This window comes from Genypterus blacodes, unplaced genomic scaffold, assembly GCF_046128005.1.
Source record: "Genypterus blacodes isolate CSIRO-AG114 ecotype Tasmania unplaced genomic scaffold, CSIRO-AGI_Gbla_v1 ptg000030l_1, whole genome shotgun sequence".
NCBI classification, from domain to species: Eukaryota; Metazoa; Chordata; class Actinopteri; order Ophidiiformes; family Ophidiidae; genus Genypterus; species Genypterus blacodes.
Window position 1 is genome coordinate 4,715,941 of NW_027466843.1, and position 18,199 is coordinate 4,734,139.

The following is an 18,199-nucleotide window of genomic DNA, read 5'->3' on the forward strand; positions in this document are numbered from 1 at the left end:
CATGCTATACTGTAACTGTTGCACAGTAATTTCCCTCGGGATAATAAACTTTCATCTTATCTTATCTTACACACACAAATTTCCTCTCACACACCTCCTCTCACACACACACACACACTCACTCTTGGGGCTGGATTATACTTTGAGAGCACACGTTCACATTTGGCTGCAAACACTGCGGGTGAGCAGTAGTTTTGATTATGCTTCTTTCTGGAGTCTCTTGGAGGACTCGTTTCACACATGTGCATTAGATTGGCATCTGACATATGTACAGAAAGGGTAAGCGGCTACAGTGAATGAATGAATGAATTTTAACATAAGTGTGATGGACAATAACTACAAAGCCACTTTACTTGTTTCCTTTAAAATCCAGAATCATTTCACTGGTTAATTCCCACTATGTATAACAATTCTTTAATAAAAACATAATGTTATTTAATGCGTCAATATGGTCTTGTTTTCTGTCCCCAGATGTCTGCACCTCTGTCACAGTTCACAAGACAAGGCAAAGCAAGGCATGCTTATTTACATAGCACCATTGAAACCGAAAGGCACTCATCCAGTTTCAGTAGTTTATGTATTCACTGTAAACCATAGTAGAGTGTGAAGAAAGCAGCTCAGGAGGCAACTCTCTCTTGTCTTATTTGTTCTTCTACACTGAGTCTGCTATACAGTATATACATGATCTTCATTTGTAATGTTGTTGTTTTGTAATATTCACGCCAAATGCAAACTCACAGACTTGTGATACTGCAGTGAACAATGACAGTTTGTTTGCTGGAAGCAGGAAGCATCAATGTAAACAGAGCTGCTGTCTCTGGTGTTCAACCTTCCCAAGTTCTCCCACACAACTTGCCTTCTCCGTTCTCTACACTGGCTCCCCGTAGCTGCTCGCATCCAGTTTAAAACTCTGGTGCTAGCCTACAGGGCAGTGAAAGGAACAGCTCCTTCATACCTCCAGGCTATGGTCAAGCCCTACACCCCCGGCCGACCACTTCGCTCTGCTGCCTCCAGGCGACTGGCTCCCCCGGCGCTCAGCGGCCCCTGCTTGCGATCGATGCGGTCACGGCTTTTCTCTGTTCTGGCACCTCAGTGGTGGAATGCTCTCCCGACTGATGTCAGGACAGCGGAGTCGCTACCCATCTTTCGCCGCAGGCTGAAGACCCATCTCTTCAAGAAACACTACCCGGATCCTCCCTCTTAGGACATCACCTACTCTGTCCTAGCTCTTCTGATGCTCTTGTTTTCTAATCTTTCATTTCTAATCTGTCCTTTTGTTTTTTGTTTTTTCTCATTCATCATAGTACCTAACTTATTGCACTTCTACTCTAGCTCTAGTTTTGCTCTTAGCTGTTGGTTTAGGAAGGAAATGCGCTTACGATTTCTTGTGACCTGAAGTTCTTTTATCTACCTTTGTTGAACACACTTATTGTAAGTCGCTTTGGATAAAAGCGTCTGCTAAATGACCGTAATGTAATGTAATGTAATGTCTCGGCCGTAGGTCATTCCAGCTTCCTAAACCAGCAAGAACTCTCAATCACGCTTCTCCTTTAACCATAATTCACTGCAGCTGCCAGTCACAGTGTGTGACTCCCATAATACACATCAGGCAACCAAAGCAAATGATCACATGATACTAAGGCTTGACATAAATTTAGGGGCAGTACAGAGTCAAAAGGAGTGGCCGGACTTGCTGAGGCGGATTGTGCTCCTCCCCTCCAAGCTGGGCTAAAATGCTTGGGCGGTTCAACTTTCCAAAACCTGTGTGTCTACAGTCTCACGAACTGGAGCGTTACCATGTAGATGGTTATTTTCTGTGAGTATTTCACACCTTTCTGAAATTTTGCAGTTTACAGTAAAATGATCCGTGATCGATCATAGAGATGCTTATTGCAGTGTATTCCTCAGGGAAAAAAAACTTATAACAAGACAAATCAGGACATATCCATAGATCTCTTCAGTCTATGGAGAGTTGGTGTTGTGCAGCAGCATTTCATTTCTTTGCGCTCTGAGGGTTTGGAAGCGGGGGTCTGTGGGATTTAACCGAGACGATCCACAAGTAAAACAAAGCAAAACTGTAAATCAGAGATTTATATGCAGCGAATTCTCTGATGAGCAGAAATGTACCTGTTATTTCACAGCACGTCTATGCAGTACGCACCAGCCGGTATCATATAAACGCGTTTATACGGTTTATTCAAATAATAAATCCGCTGCTATGAATTTAAATGATTTGTGCTACTGGAATTATTGGAATCTTAAATGGATCGACTGTGAAGTGGAGTGAGTGATGTGTTAAACGTCAGACACTCTGACATAAACACACAGACATTGTTGGTGTGGATGTTTGTTCAGTCGTAGAGGCTCTTTGCGCGTGTTTCTTCTCACAGTCATTCTACAGCGTCAACAACAACATTCATCAGTAACCTGGCTTTATTCCATCGGTGTTGCCAGATCCTCGCCGTCTCCAAGAGGTGCGCATATTCCCACGTACGCAACATTTATAGATGCACGTGGACGTTAACATTCGAGAGACACATAATATATTGTAAGTTTGTGTTGATTTTAGCCATTGTCAGTGTAATTATGGATCTTGACAGAATGCATTATCAATATATACATATATATACATATATATACATGAACACCAATGTGTGCATGTATGAGTCAAAAGGTCACAAGGTCAGAATGTCTAAAGTAACTTGTGCAAGACTCCACAGCTCTGTGTTTTGCAAAGGACTTAGACAAAAGTGCTGTCTGAATGTTGTGTTTATTTTTCTGTGGTGTTTTATGATAATCCCAATTGGTTTCAGGTCTGTGTGGTTTCAGTTAGAGAAAATGAAAGCTAAATGAGACCAGATTTGTTTGCTGAACCGGTTTGACGACATCATGTCACAACAAAATCAAATTGTGCAAATAGAAAAGCATGAGCATTCCAAAAAAATGCTTCGAAAAATGCTTCGAAAAGCATTCCAAAGTTTTGTTTGGAATTGTAATTCTAATTGTGTGCCTAAGAATGCTTTGAATGATCGGTAACAATGGTATTAGATTGTACAGGTGTTTATATTCAAGGTCTTTCCAAGGCCTTTTAGTCGTATATTCTCATGGAGTATTCAAGCCCCCTCTGTTTTCTCAAGGAACATAAGGAATGCATCTCTTTAGAACAATGTGTGTGAGTGGGACAATATCAGCATTTATTTCTATGAGGCAGGCAGACATTCATCACTGGGATAGCTGAACCTTCACAGATGACTGGGTGTCACGGTGGTCATATCAAAAGCAATTATGACTCAAGACATATTCATATGCTGTACACCACCGGTTAAATTGTGTCACCAAATCACGGGCAAACTCACTGTAAGTTTGGTTCTCAGCTTTACTCAGTGACTGAGAACGCTAGCGGTGAGCCTCCGGCACCAACTCGTATGCTTTCACCGCTGCTGACTTCACAGACTGGTGAAGTCCACTTTCTGCCACACTTAAAGCAGAATAGGCCTCTTGAGTCTTGTAAGAACACACTGAAGCAACATGGTTCTGTCAGAATCAGCCCTATATGGATCAGGCATTTTCTCCTTTTTCTCCTCTTTGATGCTCTCCCTCAAATTTTTCAAATTCAGTTTTCTGTCGTAAACTTTCAATTTCCAACTCTTTGATACCTCGTGTTTTCCAATTCCTACTGTAACTGCAACAATTAATTGCACAACTAATCTGCTGCAGCATCACTGGGAGTACAGCTGGGGTCAAGGGCTGTACTAAGAATCCCAGAATCAATTAAATTATCCATAAAACATTTCCTGATGTCACCCTTCAGTTTTTTCTCTGCAATTACCACTTGGTAATGATTCGCAATATTCAAAAGTTGTCCTTCAGTGCATTATTGTTCCAGTAATCTGAGGGATTTTTTTCATTTGAAATTATCTGAAGCATTTCCCTTAAAGTCCATGTCAACAGTTGCATTTTATGATGAAGTATATTTTGTGTAAATGTAAATGATCTCACCTGTGTTGTGTTGCTCTTGTGTACACAGTGACAATAGCCCTGCGACAGACGTTGTTCAAAGCTTCAAAGTTCAAAGCTCAAGATAAAAGCGGAAGAAGGCACTTGTGTTTCACTTTTGTCATTGGGATTTATATCGTCTTCATTTCTAGTTTCTAGTCCATGCTACAGTAAATTGACTGTATAGCAAAAGAGGTGATCACAAAATTAAAAGTAAGTTGTCTACTTGTCTACTGGTTGCTAATGATTGAATAAAGTGTTTCTAAATATACTGATTACAGGAGACAATTAAACTTTATTTAGGTTTTTCTGATGCAGTTTAAGATGAAAATATACCACAGGGGGAAAACAAACCATTTGTGTATATGTTTTGTATTGCAAATATCCTTATCTGCTTGTCTCTCCAGAGCATAAAACAGACTGAAAGATTTACACAAGAAGTTGTAGAGCAGAAATATCTGACCACACAGGGTCACCGTTTACCATGTTTGTGTCATAGTGCATAGAAAACATATAGGATAAAGGATAGAAATCCTATTTTGGCGAACTTCATACCAAAAAGTATAATTTAACTATTTAACCACACTTCCTTAGTTTAATTTATATATAACTAAAAATGTTCGATTCAATAGACCTGGGTTTTTAAATTATTGAATATTCTGTTGATGTCTAAGCAGTTAGTTAGTTATCAAATTTATGACTGATATTTATTATTACTTTTTGTTTAACACATTTACCTAATGTACCCAGTCAGCATTAATCTTAGCTCTGGTTAGTTTGTCCTAGTTTAACATCTCTACTTTTTGTCTCCATAAAGATGGCAGGTACTTCAAAAACACCTGATGAAGACACACTTGATGACGAAACATACAAAGAATTGGGGGAGGACTGTGCAGGATTGAGCCTGGATGATTCCTTCAGGAGGCTCTCTCTCCGAAAGACAGATCTTCCAGCAAAAGGAGACACTATTGTAGGATTGTCAAAGAAAAGGTAAGATCAGTGTTTTGAGAACACTAATCCATTAATTGGTGTAATTTCTATGTTGACTTTAGTCATTTGTGAGTTAATAAAAATGTAGTTTTTCCTCAATGCTTAAGATTTAAGTGTTACCAAAAAATGAACTTAGATTCTTGTCATATTAAGCATGGACAACATGAGTGTTTGTTTGTGCACCACTCTACTGATATGTGTTTTTTCAAAATCAGTTTCCCTTTTGAAAGGATGGGGAAGAAAAAGAAAAATGTGAGAGACTCTGATGAAACAGATAAGAAAGGTGAGAAATGTGAAGAAGGAACAGAAATTACGTTCAGAAGGTGATGAAGGATCAGTGATATTGAGTATGTCAGCAATGATAACATATGTCTTGGTTTAAGAAAATAACAGATAAGGTGAAGCTAAAGCAGCATTTTCTCGGATAAGTTACACACTTATATCACAGTTATTTCCCAAAACTTCACGATAAAATTAATTAGTTGTCAGTAAGCAGAACTACTCAAAAAACATTTCAAACAAACTAAAACTCTCCTTCATACCTTCCATAACACCTTCACCTTGTTCTCTACCCAACAACAACATTGTTACAGAATCTGTGGTGTCCCTGACTGAAGTGTCTAAGCTGAACATGGACAATGTGAGTATATCTGGTTACTTCTGAGGAAGATGCTAAAATATTTGCATCACTACAAAAATAACTAACTCTTTGCTTTTCTAAATTCCACCCAAAGTTCACTCCTGAGGTCTTTCCTGAAGCTGGAGGTATCTCTTACAGGTAACTAACGCTATTGCTATTTCAAAAAAACATGCTCTTTCTAAATACAAACTTTACTTTATCAAAGAACGTTATCTATAATATTATATAAACATATTTGGGCAGGAGCAGGTAACCAATCAAGTTGGGAGCAGGAAGTAAAGGGCCCTGAAACAAGACAAGAATGTAAATACCAGAATAAAACAGGAAAAAGCAAAACTCAGCGAATCGATAGTAAACTTGAACTGTTCTGTTTCATGCAGGTTCAGGTTCCCTGGTCCAGGTGTGTTCCATTGTGCTCTGACAGATCTGGTGTTTGGTGTGTCAGCTAAGGCGGACGTGCTGTACAAGACTGTGGTGTGGAATGAAACACTGTTAATATCGCAGGAAAAGGAAGTTGCAGGACCGCTGTTCAGCGTCCAGTGTCCTCAGGATGCTGTGCAACAACTCCACCTCCCACACTGTCAGCCCACACCTGGTAAGAACATTTGTTCTGCTTTTTAGTCAAACTCACTTTTCAAATATTGTATATGTAGATTTCTTGCTGGACATAAATACATAGGTATTGATACTTTCCAATTTGTTTCCAAATTTATGAATAGTCTTTACCTCTACTTCACTACTTATAGCTCTAATATAAAATATTTGACTTCACTGTAATTGTCTGAGGCAATAATTACTTTGCAATTCATGATTTTACACTCAACATGAGATAACCTCTGGAAAGTATTGCTAATGCCATCGATATCTTGATAATGGCTCTTTCTCTTTTGTCATTTTCATGTATTTCTCTTTCTTTCTGTTCTTACTTTTCCATATTTCTTTTGCCTTCTTTCAATTGATCTGAGTTTTGAAGATGTCCCAATGCGAGGTACAGGATCTTGAGACAGTGTAAATTTGAAAAATACATTTATTCTGTATTGATGTCCAGGACTCTGTTGAACTTGTTTATGGACTACTGCTGGGAACATACATTTAATTTTGCCTGTTTTTCTGTCTCCTCAGCTCACCACTCTTGCAGGCTGGGTGTTGTCCACATTAGTGACGATAAAGTAATAGGTATCCTGGAGCCACTGGCGATTACAAAGTCTCATGTGGTCGTGAGGGTCCCTCACCTCTCTGCCTTTGGCCTCGTCTTGCCTCTCAAACAGTTTTTCAAAGCAACAAGGAAAAAGAAAGGACAAATTCTGCTCTTCTGCCATCCACCAGACAGAAAGCAGAGACAAAAGCTCAATGTGATTCTGCTACCAAGCAACGTTCCTCTGGAGGAGGTAAGGTCACTGTGACATCTTTTACCATCAATCCACATCGACTTACCATTGGTTTTTCGATGGTATTATTAAATCTAGGCATTTTTAAAGCACATTGTTTTTGGCCTAACTTTTGATTATATGCAAAACACATTACTTTGGATCTCACTTGCACGGTTTCCAAATAATCAATCTCATCTTTTTTAACATAAATAAATCTTAAAAAGGAAATTATTATGTTAAAGTTATTGTCAAAGTTCACCACAAACCATTTAAATAATAATTCAATCCTTGCATGAGTCCGAATCGGCTTGTTTTCAAAGCTAAAATCTATCAAATCTGCAATCACTGGTTCTTGTTTCATGATCACCAGGGCCCATTTAAGCCCATTTAAGTGAAACAGAAGAACATGTCTATGAAGGGCAAAGATGACAGTGTCTATGTGTCTAAATCACAGGTGAGAGTGCAACAAGAAGGTGCCGTGTACATCCAGACTCCTTCCTTCTGTCGTCTCACCAAAGGCCAAAACTACAGTCTGCTCAGTGACTCTGAGAGCCTAACAATACAACCAGCGGTGAGAACATCACATCAAACCTCTATGACTAAACTATGTCTGTGCAGTGTGACAGACATTGTTTTGAATAACTTTCAACCTCTGGTACTCATACCCGACACTGTGTTTGGTACCCAGTCTTGAGTATTAATCTTGCCATGTACTATGTGTATTGCATTGTCAGCACAAGTGAAATAGGTCACTAACTAAATAAATGTGGAGGACCTATAAACCAGTGTGAACCTGCTGGTAACAAGCAGAAACATGCAGACATAATTCATGAGATGAGGAATATGTTATGATAAAGTCAGTGGTGATGAATGTAAGACAAGCTGCCTTGTGTTAAACTATGTGTCTGCTTGTTTTCAGAAAGCACCATTTCATGCAGATTATGGACCAAATTATCACCCAACATTTCAGGCAGTCTTTTCAACCAGCACAGAAAACGTTCATTTGAGGGTCCAACATCAAAATACGAAGCCAGTCTGGGAGCATGTTTTTACTCTTCCTGGTAAAGTTCTGGTAGTATAAAGTACACTTCAGATTTTATTTGATACTGATATTCATTTTTATGTACAGAGGTGTAGCAGAATGAGTAAATTAAAAAAACCCTCTCCTAGGTAACTGATTATAGTATTGTTGTTATGTTGTGGTCATCATTGATCAACATTGATTTGATTTCTCTGAGTCTATGTTAACAATCCTGTTGATCATTTTGGTTGGTGTGATTAATGGCTCCACATGCTTTAGTACCTATGAGCCACATTTCCTGTTTTGGAGATGCCTGTCACGTATGAATCAGATTTGTTGCCAATTCAGAATCATTTTACACTACAATCAGAAACAAAACAAAACCAAAATTAATTTGGATGAATGAAAAAGTGATGCAAAAGATCCTTTAAGCTCAGTGACGGGATGTTTCCTTGGGACGTGACCTCTGTTGTTGATTACCTGCAGCTTTAAAACAATTCTCAAGATACAGTATCTACATTAAATGCATGTTACTATAGCAACAACGCTTCTGGGTCATGCTACATTGCTAGTTATTGTAGTTATCCATCCTAAACACATATGGGTTTATATTTAAAAAGCTGAATGACTGATTATAAGATTGAAGACAACTGTGATATCACTGTGAAACTCTCTTAACTTGATCTTCAGATGCCTGTCCAGATATGCTGCCGAGGTCAGCTGGAACCGCAGCAAAGCTGGAAAAAGCTCGGAAGGACTTCATCAGGAGAGTGACTGCACCTGTTCTAAACCAACTGCTGGATGGACTTCTGCAACTCAAGGTGATTAATGATGAAGAGATGCAGTTTGTCAGAGGCCAAAGTCAGGCAGATAAAGCACGAGGCGTGATTGACATGGTGTTGAGGAAAGGCCCACAAGCCAGTACACACATGATGTCACTCCTTAACGAGAATGATCCGACCCTCTGTGTACACCTAAACTTAGTCTGAAGCTGAGAGAATCAGACAATTATCATGTGACGATAATCTGCTGCCAGGATCACATCTCACACTAAAACACACATCTCACACTAAAACACACATCTCACACTAAAACACAAACAACTACGTGTAACATATTGTAGATAAGATAAGCAAATTAAATTATGAAATTAAATGATTATAATGCTGTTAATAAATCCATGAAACTATAATTTATGTTGGAATACCATGTTATGTCATGAAGTGTGAATGTTTATTGTAGTTGTTGATCAACTGTCCTTCAGACAGCATAACAGCATATTTTGTTGCTAATACATTTACTTTTACCAAATAGTTTTGAATGCAGAACTTACATTCTGCTTGTAAGCTACAGTATCTTTCCATTGCCATATTAGTACTTTTTTTGTGGAAAATGATTTGAGTAACTTGTTTCTTTTTGAGTACTTTTGTTTTGAAAGACCAGAGATTGTACACAAAATGTAGATGAAGATGAACTTCTAAAAGATTTAATTGAAATTCCTGTTTAGGCAATGTGGAGCATATTTTATAGGAAATACAACAATTGATCAATGCCACTGTATGTCTACATATTTGTCATCAGCGTGTGAATTCTAAATCACTCGAGTAAAACTGAACTCATGGACTGTGTTCTTAATAAAGACTATTTACCTCACATGAAACCTCACACTGACACTGACTGACATTCACTTATATATTTGAAGGTTATAATATTGTGGTTATTATTATTATTGAAAGCAAAGCAAATTCCTTATTTGTATTTATTATTTATTAAGGACCTAAAGCAATGTTCTGTTTCTTGGTGAGACTATTTAAGGGTCAATTGGATGCATATGTGGACACAACCAAACAAGTTCTCATAATGAAGTGTAGCAGTCACAGTGCACAGCTGAGGGTGCAGCATTCATAGTTCATTTCTCCTCATTCTTTACACTGACGAATAGGATAATAGTAACCAGAGTCAAAACCATGGGAACCAGGAACATCCAGGACAGAGCCTTACTTCCTCCTGTAAAACAATAGGATCAACAGCTTGAACACACAGCGAGAATCAAAGGATTCTACTGAGAAAAATAAAGACATGAATGTGAATGAGTGTTACCTGAGCTGTCCAAGTCACAGGACACTGTGACGTTGACTGAAACAAACTTTTCCTCTGCAGGGTTTGCAGCCACACATTTAAAAGTAGAGCTGAAGTCCTGCTTGTGTAGAGTGAGCGACAGAGAGAGATCAGAGCTGCTCTGGTTCACTCTCTCCTCTCCTCTGTACCACAGCAGTGTCGTCTCATCACCTTTCTCCACTAAACACACCAAGGTGCAGCTGTCAGCGCTCACAGCAGAAGCCTTCACTGCAGGCTGCTGGACACACTCTGCAGAGGACAGAAAGACATAAAACAGACAGAGGGACTTTACCAGTCAATTCATTTGAAACCTTTTATAGCTTCATATGAACTGGTTTGAGTTTAACGGTGCTTGAGTATGAATATGTGCTTATGAGATCTTTGTAAATTATATTGTTTTTGTCATAACTGCTCCATTTCTCTTCATGTCTCTGAGGGTTCTCAGTCATCCAGGTCATGGTATCATAGGAAAGTTGATCTCAGGCAACTGGACTTGCTGGTTAAGGCTTGAAGACGGGCTTCTTCAGTTCTGGAAGACTGGTGGGGTTTCCCAGGATTTAACCTCTGTGGAGTCGTAGTCAGGGTCTTGATACTCCTGGTTCACCGTAATCAGGGTTGTTGATTTTTACTGATTAGTCCTCCTGGTTGGGATGATTGTCATTGCAGTTCTTGGGGAGGGATGAGAGAACAGTGATGGTTTCTCTTTACTCCTCTTTCAAACCATCTTCCACGTCCAGGATGTGTATATTGTTATCCTCAAAGGAGTGTCCCTTGTCCTTCAAGTCTAGGTGATCTGCTGAGTCCTGAAGAGCTGGCCCTCCTGTGTTGAGCCATGCATTTGTGCTGCTGGGTTTGAAAGCTGCATTTCTCTTCATCTTGCGTTTAACAGAATCTGCTATTTAAAAGCTGTCCACCAGGTGTCATCGCTTTCCCTCCTCTGCTCAGTCAAGTGACCACAAGTCCCAAATCCCTCACCAGCCTCCCAGTAAAGGCAGTTTTTGCAGCCTTTCTCCTGTTGTTCTCTGCCAGATTGTCAACAAAGTGTCGTTTTTACACGCTCAGCCATTTTCTTTGTTTTCCTTCTTTTCATGCCCGATTCAGTTCACTTTTTACGCTGGGGGGGCAGGGGGGATCATTGTTTCATCAATTGTAACTATCGATTAAATAATCACCCATTTTTAATCACATTTTAGAGTTTAAGTATAAGTTTAAAACATATGATCAATGACAGCATGGTTATGTTGGTACAATGTGAACACATGAATGCAGGACAGGATGTTAGGACAGTTTCCTCCATCACAGTGGTCAGCAATGAGAAAATGAATGTCACTTACCGTACACAGTGAGTTTATATGAGAAAGTAAAAATATTTCCTCTTCTCGAGTCAATTTGATAAATCCCTGAGTAATTTTTCTGCAGGTCTGTGAGTGTGAAGAGTCCAGTGCTGTTGTTCCACAGAAGCCTGTTTCTGAAAATTTCCTCCCAGATGTCAATTTCCCTATGTTTCATGATAGCAATGATCTTCCATCCGTATATAAGAAATCCCCGCTCCATAACAGGGTCAGGCAGGGTGATGGATCCTCCTTCAGTGGTTTTCAGGTTCTCTTTAATATCCAAAGTAACAGATGAGCTCATCACTGTAGAACATGAAGAAACACAACAGTCACAACAGAGTCAAAACCACTGACAGAGATCTGAGCATTCAAGAAGAGGTCAGAACCCCACAGGTTTATAGGGACAGAACTCAGTTTGATCATTGTCACAAGCTGATTTCCTGTATTCCAGCCCTTCAGACAAAGTCAGAGGCCACAAAGAAGTTGTATATGTAACAGCAATAATCCTTTCAAATCTAACAGCTCACAAACATAACACGTGGTCTGTTGATCATCATCTAATATTTAATGTAGTTTGAAAATCTTCATGTTTTCTCTGTATCACAGTCTTTCACATCCTCAGCAAGGAGTCACATTCAGAAATGCTCCTCGTGTGGTTTTTACTTGGTTTGCTGCCCTACTTAGGTGCCAAATGCTCCATTTACAGCTTTTGTGTGTTTTTGGTTGCGTCCCTTAAAACTTAATCAGTTCAGATGTTGGTGGTCGCCTTCTATGTTCATCTGTTATTTTTCAAACAGTTATTAAAGATGGAAGAAAGATGATGGAGGTTTGAATGTTTTGACATAGTCACAACATGGTTTGTCACAAGGTTTTTAATGTGTGTGTGTGTGTGTGTGTGTGTGTGTGTGTGTGTGTGTGTGTGTGTGTGTGTGTGTGTGTGTGTGTGTGTGTGTGTGTGTTACATGCACTATTCAAAAGCAAATTATATAACAACATGGAGAAACAGGAGGACATGTGAACAAACTGATTGATTTCCTGATCAATGGAAAAAATGGAAAATGTATCAACAATAATAAAAAAAATAAAAAAATAAAAATTACAAACCAATCATCATTCACATTTTGCTTTGAGACATTAACTTCTGAATCTCTTCTCAAAGTAAACAACCTCTGCATATATTTCCTCAGGTGACTTCTGCTGGTTAAACAATGACTCATGCAGATTAAGATATAAGAATCCACATCTGACTTACATTTACGTCTTAAACACAGCACGTATTAATCAGTGATTACTATAATGACTTTGAGGCAATATTTACCTGATAAAATGATGACGGTCCTCATGTGAAGCTCCATGGTTGATGTCAGAGTTTGAGCCGTGATCAGGCCTCTGATACATTTTGATTCTTGTCATGTACGTGACACAAACACTTCCTGTCACTTCTGAACAGACATTGTGTGTTGTAAGAGTGTGTCAAATACAACCAATACACACATCCATGAGCGACACTCAGGGCTGACCAGTTTACACTGATTTGTTCAGTCTAAACTGCTGATGTGAAAAACATTGATGCATGAAGAAAGCATTTTAATAGTTTGAATTGCATGTGATCAATCTGATTGAGATGTGATTCCAATAAGCAAATGGTTTCAATTTCAAAGGAACATATTCAGATTTCCATGTTCTTATTTTCTTTTTGTCCTTTATGATCCTCTAAACTCTAAAACAACAACATTCTACTTCCCTTCAGTAAATCTCTGTAAGGTCCACAAAGCGACTCACTTGCTAGGAGTCGATTCTCTTTACGTGGATTCATGACTTAAATTGTTGGATCTGTTGTCATGGAAACACATGAGTAAACTCAAACCTGCTTGTTTGCAGGCTTATTAAAGGTAAACGGGGTTGAAGCAGCTGACATGACCATGGTGGAAGCGAATGGCTGTGAGTTAAAGACATTCACTGACACTGGCAGTGATCAGACCCTTGTTCATCGACAGTTCATTCCTCTCTGCAGTGTGTGTATGATGCTGTGCCCATCTGGTGTGAACATGGGAATGAAAGACGTTATCCCACAGCAGAAGTCTATATCAAAGTGCAAGGCCAGAGTTATCTCCTTAACGTGGGGTTTGCTGATCGTCCTCCCTTTGCAGCGGTGTTAGGTCAGGACGTGCCTGGTCTTCTTGATCTTTTATAACCAGAAAAGGTGTGTAAAAGCTGCTTTCACACAGGCAAAAGCCAAGTAGACTTAACAGATCTAACCATCCTGAGCAGTAGGGAAAAGTTTCAAAATACTGAAGAACCACTGTCACTCTGTACAACAGTTCCTTCAACTACCAACTCAAAGTTTCTTGTTGAGTGTGCATCTTCTCTTGCTTGAACAGCTGGGCGAGTCACAGCCTGGGCGATGTCTGTAACCACAGAGCAACAAGTCCATACCTTCGGTTTGTAGAAGTCTCTCTGGCGTCTCAAAAGTTGCCAACTAAGTTCAATAAAACAAAAATAAACTGCAGTAGCTTCGACCCGCCTGTGTGTTCTCCACCTCAGTTAATGTGCATGTCACACTGACAGTTACCCAATGCCAGCCCACCTCTGGGTCATTTATATCTGAATCAATTCCTGCTTGACGTAACTGCTAACCAACTCCAACTGAAACTGGAATCATTGCATAATTTCCTTCACTAGTCGACCTAGTTGAGACCTGACTCAGTATACAGGGGTGGGGGAAGTGCAAAGATGTGCCTATATAAATTCAGTGGCCAAAGAACAGTATGCTTCAACCTCCTGAGTACTGGCACAAGCTAATTCTTTCACAGGTTTAAGAATAGCGGGAGGTGTGCATTCACTTCAAATCTTAGTCTTTTTTAATCAACTGGAACAGTAGTTGCAGTAGAAGACCAGAAGATGGCGGAAGGACAATATTACAAGTGTAAGACAAAGGCCTTTTATATTTTAATAATATTGGCTGGATAGTTATTCATATTATTTATATTTATACATTTGTATTTGACTTATTTGATAAGTATTTGCCTGAGGTATGTGAACTTGAATGACCAGATGGTTCAGCTGAGCCATATTGAGACCAAAGCTAACATGCATTTGGATGTTACTCAACTTGAAATGTGAATGACTTAGACACCTAGCGTTGTGTTATTGTAATTGCATCAATTTAGTCAGCGTTCCATTATTCCAAATTAACTTTTCTGTTTTAGTCCCAATAGCAGCTTTGTCCTCTAATTTAGTCTCCACTGCAGTGAGTCCTGCTAGATGAGGCTCAGGTGTGGTTGTGTGTCTGTATTCACACATGACTGTCATGGTGCCGTTTGTTTACATCATAAAGCGATCTGACCCAGCAATTCCAAAATAATACAGCAAAAACAAGGACACAGGGAAGAGGCAGCATAAGAGGTGAGACCCACAATGCGAACAACCAGTGCACTTTATACAAAGCCTCCATTATCTAACATTGATTTTTTTTTTTCACTTACTCAGATGGTGTGGTGCATTGTTATGTGACAGCTTGAAGACAAATACTTGGGAAATACAATGCTGACGTCTGAAACTGTATTGCCGGACTTAAGTCAGCAAACCCCACACAGGAATAAAGGCCTCCTCTGTGTAATGGCTGAGTCAGCGATCTTCCAGAGACACATAAAGTTAATATCTCAGCTCTTTAACTGTTCTGTGTCATGCCCTACCTATGTTAAACGCACTTATTGGAAGTCGCTTTGGATAAAAGCGTCTGCTAAATGACCGTAATGTAATGTAATGTAATGCAGGTTCGGGTTCCCTGGTCGAGCTGTGTTCCTTTGTGCTCCGACAGATCATGTGTCAATCACAAAAGTGTTGATTATCTGCTGTCAGGTTCACATCTCACCTTACGCTAAAACACAAAACTAAAACTTCAAGCTGTGCAACTTTAATGGCTGTGTGACTTAATGTAAGGTCATTTAAAAAGCAAATGAAATGAATCTGGCAGCTGTATTTACTGGTTACTTTTAGGCACAGCTGATGAATAGGATGATAGCAACCAGAATCAAAACCATGACAACCAGGAACATCCAGGAAAGAGCTTTACTCCCTCCTGTAAAACATTAGGATCAACAGCATGAACACACGGTGAGAATCAAAGGATTCAATTGGCAAAAAAGAGACATAAATGTGAATGAGCCTTACTTTTCCTTGGTGTGTTGTTTTGTCCACAGAACACTGCAGCATTGACAGAAACAGACTTCTCCTCTGCAGGGTTTGCAGCCACACATTTAAAAGTAGAGCTGAAGTCCTGCTTGTGTAGAGTGAGCGACAGAGAGAGATCAGAGCTGCTCTGGTTCACTCTCTCCTCTCCTCTGTACTCCCAGCCTCCGTATAAAGTCAGATGTTGCAGCCTTTATCCTGTTGTTCTCTGCCAGACTGTCTTTGCGGTTTATCTTACATGCTTAGCTGTTGTCTACCTGAGTTGGTGACTGTTGGCTGTGTCCATTCTGACCTTTCATTCGTCCTTATCATGCTTTTTTTGCTGTCAGCCTAAAAGATCGCCGTTTTTCTTAAATATTTTTCGGGGGGTTAAGATTATTGTTTAGACTCTAAATCAGCAACACTCTACTTCCTCTCAGTAAATCTCTGTCAGGTCTGTCTGTGTTCACTCACTTTCCAGGAGCTATCAGGGTTACATCAGCTAGAAACACACAGTGCCATGATCCCGTTTTGTGTTCATTTCACTGTTCAAATCTATAGTTGTGTGGGGGTCGATGTTTGAGCACGATTAGGAGATCCAGCATAACTTACTACAGCTCATATCTGATAAACCATGTGCAGATAGACTTTGGTAGCAATAAAAGGTGTGGCACTTAAAGTAAAATCATATGTTGGATGTTCTTGTGATTTTTATCAGTGCAGTGTCTCGTGGCCAGAAGTGAACAAAGGCACATTATCAGAGGGAGGACAGGAGGAGGCGCTGGCGTTCATCAAATCATTCAAAGGTTTGCAAAGGTCAGATTTGTATCCAAAAAATCACACATATCACTGTCCACATGACTGTCATGGTGCCTCAGTCCACATCTTCATATCGCACCATCCAGCTAAAGTCAATACAGTGGAGACATATCGGCTGTTTTTCCCCTCGCTGCTGTCATAAATATTGTCCTCGCCTCGAAAAATAAATGTTGACACACTACTATCAGACATGATCACTAACCACTGTGCATTCAAAGGACACAAGGTCAAACAGGATCAATCTGGATGAAGATAATATCAGGACGCACAATGTCATATCTTTAAATGTGAGTCAGTTCCCGAAATGGGAGCAGCACAGTGGCTCAGAGGCTCACAGGCACTGTATTCTCACAGCAGAGGGTCCTGTGATGAATTCCTTTCTGTGTGGAGTTTGCATGTTCTATCTGTGTTTGTGTGTGTTTTCCCTCCACCAATCAAAAACATGATGGGTTTCTCCTTGACCAAATGCACTGGCTTAGCATTGCTGTTGGTCCCCAGGAGACACAAAGGTTCATGCATAAGGGGTTAAATGCAGAGGATAAAGTCTCACTTCAGAGAAAAGAGCTGAACCCTATCAAACTCAGTATAATGTAATTTAAGGTTGAAAGACTTTCACTCTTGGTTTTTCAAATATTCACAATACACACTCTTCTAGAGTGTCCTTGGTAGTTGGAGTTTATTGTTGTTACTTGAATGTCAAGTGTCCATTTCTCCAAAACCTTTTGTGTGATTTAATTTTTCCTATATAAAGCCAACCTTTTGCTTTCATTATCTTGAAATCTATTCAGTATAATTACAGTATTTATCCTGTGGAGTGTTATGGAGGGCTGGAGGTGATACCAGCTGCTTTTTTGCAAGAGTGACATTAGGTCCTTAGGTCTTGTTGTACACATTATTGTGTCACATCTAGTGCAAAAAACCTTGAAGAGTACATGCTAGAATTGATAAGAGCAGATACAATAAGGGGTACAAAGTACAGAATGTGCAAACTGGGTATGGTCATTTAATGAGAATATTTACACTTTATACAACTTATAAGATATAATATAAACATATTTACCCTCAGACTGACTGCTTATTAAATGCGCCACTTTCTTTACCTTCCACTTGCTTGACTCTTTGGTCATACATGTTGTGCAGTGACATGTTTCCCTTTCAAGTCACAGCTCTGATTCAGTTAACTGTATTCATTTCTGGACAGTTGTTGTGAACTACTCCCTCCTCACTGGCTGCTTGTGACAGGGTTGTTCAGGAATTCAGTTGACAGGAATTCAGAACAGGAAATACTCCATTCAGTGTGTTGTGAGCATGCAAGTCTTGTGTAGCGTGACACAGTGAAGTTGTCCTCCACTACACATTTAATTTGAAAGTCTTTTATTTTGTTCTGCAAAGAGCCAAAATATGTATTTTACAACACAGTTCGCTACACTCACACAAGTAACTTCTTCTGTGTTCTCGTTTTCTGAACGTATTCCCGCGTGACTTCCCTGGACGTAATCCCGCGAGATTTACCTGAACACCCAGTGTAGCGAACAATCCCTCTGCTGGTCGGAGTTAGACACTGCATACTGCTAAATAATCACACTTTTCAAACAATAAATCAACCTTTCCTTTCCAGAAACGACACATACCATTTTCACCACACTCTGAACATGAGCTGTACTAAATGTAAATCATACCAACCTTGTAAATAATAAAAATCTGTAGGTAAATCACCCTACTGATGGCTCTGTATGCCACA

The 18,199-nt window shown here is 39.6% G+C and overlaps 2 protein-coding genes across 10 annotated transcripts; one reads left to right on the forward strand and one right to left on the reverse strand.

Annotated features, from left to right (window-relative positions):
- The first annotated feature begins 1,690 nt into the window (after positions 1-1,690).
- Positions 1,691-9,146, forward strand: LOC142994805 (uncharacterized). Of its 9 annotated transcripts, XM_076145668.1 has the most exons (12): positions 1,691-1,816; positions 4,028-4,209; positions 4,814-4,866; positions 4,900-4,986; positions 5,202-5,269; positions 5,580-5,626; positions 5,715-5,764; positions 6,007-6,221; positions 6,749-7,014; positions 7,451-7,567; positions 7,916-8,057; positions 8,708-9,146. In XM_076145668.1, exons 3-12 carry the CDS (start codon positions 4,814-4,816, stop codon positions 9,004-9,006), a joined length of 1,344 nt encoding a protein of 447 aa, XP_076001783.1. In that variant the 5' UTR covers positions 1,691-1,816; positions 4,028-4,209; the 3' UTR covers positions 9,007-9,146. The 9 variants fall into 9 exon arrangements, with proteins under 9 accessions (XP_076001783.1, XP_076001779.1, XP_076001784.1 ...); XM_076145664.1 differs by having other exon boundaries at positions 4,814-4,986; XM_076145669.1 differs by having other exon boundaries at positions 4,814-4,986; positions 5,715-5,751; positions 6,072-6,221.
- Positions 9,147-9,926: 780 nt separating this feature from the next.
- LOC142994839 (uncharacterized) lies at positions 9,927-12,824 on the reverse strand. The gene is made up of 4 exons (XM_076145712.1): positions 12,788-12,824; positions 11,470-11,772; positions 10,118-10,384; positions 9,927-10,024 (listed from the first exon to the last, which is right to left on the reverse strand). The coding sequence occupies exons 1-4, from the start codon at positions 12,822-12,824 to the stop codon at positions 9,927-9,929; spliced, it is 705 nt and encodes a 234-aa protein (XP_076001827.1).
- Positions 12,825-18,199: the final 5,375 nt, after the last annotated feature.

Coding starts and splice junctions, on each gene's coding strand:
- LOC142994805 (XM_076145664.1), top strand. CDS start 4,814: ATGGCAGGTACTTCAAAAACACCTGATGAAGACACACTTGATGACGAA. Junction 7,015..7,450: donor GCAACGTTCCTCTGGAGGAG/GTAAGGTCACTG, acceptor TCTAAATCACAG/GTGAGAGTGCAACAAGAAGG. Junction 7,568..7,915: donor GCCTAACAATACAACCAGCG/GTGAGAACATCA, acceptor GCTTGTTTTCAG/AAAGCACCATTTCATGCAGA.
- LOC142994839 (XM_076145712.1), bottom strand. CDS start 12,824: ATGGAGCTTCACATGAGGACCGTCATCATTTTATCAG. Junction 10,385..11,469: donor ATATAAACTCACTGTGTACG/GTAAGTGACATT, acceptor TGTCCTCTGCAG/AGTGTGTCCAGCAGCCTGCA. Junction 10,025..10,117: donor CTGTGACTTGGACAGCTCAG/GTAACACTCATT, acceptor ATTGTTTTACAG/GAGGAAGTAAGGCTCTGTCC.